General features: G+C 20.8%; 1 protein-coding gene across 1 annotated transcript; it reads right to left on the bottom strand.

Annotated features, from left to right (window-relative positions):
- Window positions 1–1210: 1210 nt before the first annotated feature.
- Window positions 1211–1948, bottom strand: EHI_122310 (peroxiredoxin, putative). The gene has a single exon (XM_647979.2). It carries the CDS (start codon window positions 1941–1943, stop codon window positions 1230–1232), a length of 714 nt encoding a protein of 237 aa, XP_653071.1. The 5' UTR covers window positions 1944–1948; the 3' UTR covers window positions 1211–1229.
- Window positions 1949–3402: the final 1454 nt, after the last annotated feature.

Genomic DNA, 3402 nt, shown 5'->3' with positions numbered 1-3402 from the left:
TATAGTAACAAGCAAATTCTTTTTGAAAGAATTATTTTTAGTCATGATTGTGAAGAGGTTTAAAAAAATAAAAAAAAAATATAAAAGACATGTTTTGAGTATCATTAAAATAAAATGGCAATAAGTAACATAATGACTATTTTATTATTAAATTTATTTATTCTATTTAATTCATTTGATCATAAATAAATTAATGATACAATAAGAAAATACAAATATTTTAATTAATGTTATTTTTAGCAATATTTTATTCAATTAACAAATCATGTCTAGTTTATATTTGAATATCAATTCTGAATGTTCAATTAGTAATTTTGTATTAAAACAAATCAAATAAAAGAAACAAACAAACAATAAAATATGAATTGAAAGACTTTTAATAATAAATAGGAATAGTTTAATAATAAAAGACTAGTCAAGAAATTATATTATGCATTATTTCAATACAAATTAAGTTAAAATATTGATAATAATGAATCAATTTAATATAACAATAGAAAGTAATTTAATTCTAAAACATTCACTTCACTTTTATTCATAATATTAGATAATTTTGTTATTTGTTTAATATGAAAGTAAAGAAACAATACGAATAAAAACATAAAGTTACAAGAATGAAATGTAGTAATGAGAAAAGAAGACGAATAAATGAATAGTAATTATGTGTTGAATTTAGTATTAAAATATAATGAAATGAGTTATTTATATCAGAATGAATGATAAATATTCTTCAATAATACTTTCATTTATGAATATATTATTTATTTGTAAATTATTGTAATTGTATTTCATTAACAATCAAATAAGAATATTTATTATTACTATTAATTTCATTTTCTTTTGTAGTTTTGATATTTCATTAATTGAATTAAATCATTTTATTTTTATTTATGTTTATTTTCTTTTATTAACTGTTGTACTAATTTATTTGTTGAATTATTTATTATTTATTATTTGTTTATTATTATTAATTTGATGTGTTTATTATGTTATTTTATTATTTACTTTATCTTTTGTTTAAATTATTAATTGTTATTTCTTCTTATTCATTTCTATTTATTTATAACTCATTGTGTTTAAATTATGTTTTATACAAATGTATCATTTTATTTAAATTCATCTGTTGTGTAGTATTTCTTATTCTTCTTTTCTTTTATTAAAATCATTATATTTATTCTTTTATTTATTATCATTTTCTTCTTATAAACCATAAAATAATTTGTATTAAATTATCTTGTTTGTTTTAATGTTGTTAAGTATTTCTTAATTCCATCTGGTGTTGGTTCAATGGTGTCTTTTCCTGGTTTCCAATTGAGTGGACAAACTGCTCCATGTTCATCACTGAATTGAATTGCTTTAACTATTCTGATTGTTTCTTCCGTTGATCTTCCAATTCCATCATCATTCATTTGAATGTATCTTACTTTTCCTTTATCATCAATGATGACATATCCTCTTCTTGCAATTCCTGCTTCGACATTTAACATTCCATATTTGATAGAAATGCATCTCTTAATATCTGATACTAATGGGAATGTCAACTTTCCTACTCCTCCTTTACTTTTATCTGCTTCACACCATGCTTGATGACAATAAACTGAATCTACACTCACTCCAATAACTTCACAGTTGATTTCTTTCAATTGTCCTGCAAGTTCACTATATCCAATCATTTCTGTTGGACAAACAAATGTCCAATCCAATGGATAAAACAACAATACAACATATTTTCCTCTATATTCATTAATATCAATCTCTTTGATTGAACCACATGGACAATATGCTGGTGCTTTAAATTCTGGTGCTTCTTTTCCAATTTGTGCTTTTTCAAATGTGTTTATAAATTTCTTAAATGCTTTTATTCTTGGACAACAACATTCTTTACAACATTCTTTCTCTTGACATTCTTTTTTACAACACTCTTTTTGTTGATTGCAAGACATTTGACTGATTGAATTGATGAGATTGTGGTGATGATGAGATGTTTAAATGACAAATGAACTACCAAAATCATCTTTACTTAACTAAAATAAAAATGTCGTCATCATCACTTCTGCATTATTCTCATTATGGTAATTATTCAACTTTCAAACAACTTATAATGAAAGAACTGGTAAATATAAAACAAAAATGACTAGATAAAAAGAAGAAAACGGAGATACACACATCCACACATTCTAAAAGAATCTAATGAAGAATATGATGAGGAGAAAGAGAAATGTATTGGAACAAAACACCAATAAGAAATAATAAATAGAAAAGAAATAAAGGAGATAATAAAATAAGAAGAAGAAAGAGAATAAGGAAGAAATAAAAGATAAAAAGAAATAAGAAGAGAGAGTAATAAAAGAAATAAAATTGATAGTAAAATTGATAAAACATAAATAATAAAAAGATAATAAACACAAAAGAAATGAAATAAGAATATAGGTTAATATCATTATAATTCAACATAAATATTACTAAATGAATATAACATGATAAAGAAGAATAATAAACAATTACATATACATTCCAATTGAATAATTCATAACTTAAAATACAATAAATAATCAAAATAAAAAGAAATGCGAATAAAACAAAAGATATAATAAAAATGTATAAGAAAAAAGAATTTTAATGTTTAATTAATATGAAATGAAAGAAAATAACAAAAACAAAACATTAATGATGAATATTTCAGTTAACATTCCAATGATGTTTAACATACTATTCATTATAAATTTATAATAATCATTTAATGGCAGTGAATAATCATTTTCAAAATGAAGTATGAATGACATACTATTTTATTTATTATTATATTGTGTTAGAAATGAAAATTATACATTTCAAGATAAAATAAAAAGAAATACCATCAAATGTTAAACAACAATAATGAGCTACTCTTTAATGATAATAATGAATATAAAGAAAGTGATAAATATGAACGAAAGAGAAATAATGAATAGACTCAAATCAAACATGAATATTTGAAAGACATATTATTTCAAGTAAAATAGAAATAAAAGTTGATAAAGTTAATAAATTGAATAAGAATAAAATATTTAAATAATACTAAAACAATTATATGACATTGTACAACTAAAACATGTTTAATAAACAATATCTAATGTTATTAATATTATTCAATTTTATTTTCATGAAAAACAAAGAAACAGAAGAAAATAACAATAAATAAGAATAATTGAGTTGTCAAATAACAAATAATAAATGTTATTGAATATAAAATAATATTAGAAACAATCAAATGATAGAAATATATGAAATGATAAAATTGGATGACTAATAGATAGTTATGTTTGAAAATAAAAATAAAGATAATAAAATAGAAAATGATGAAATTAAAACTATGATAAAATTGAAATAATGAATGATGAAATAAATAGAGAATAAAAGAAT

This window comes from Entamoeba histolytica, genomic scaffold, assembly GCF_000208925.1.
Source record: "Entamoeba histolytica HM-1:IMSS scf_1104750518169 genomic scaffold, whole genome shotgun sequence".
NCBI lineage: Eukaryota > Evosea > Mastigamoebida > Endamoebidae > Entamoeba > Entamoeba histolytica.
This window is presented reverse-complemented; position numbering and strand designations above follow the sequence as displayed.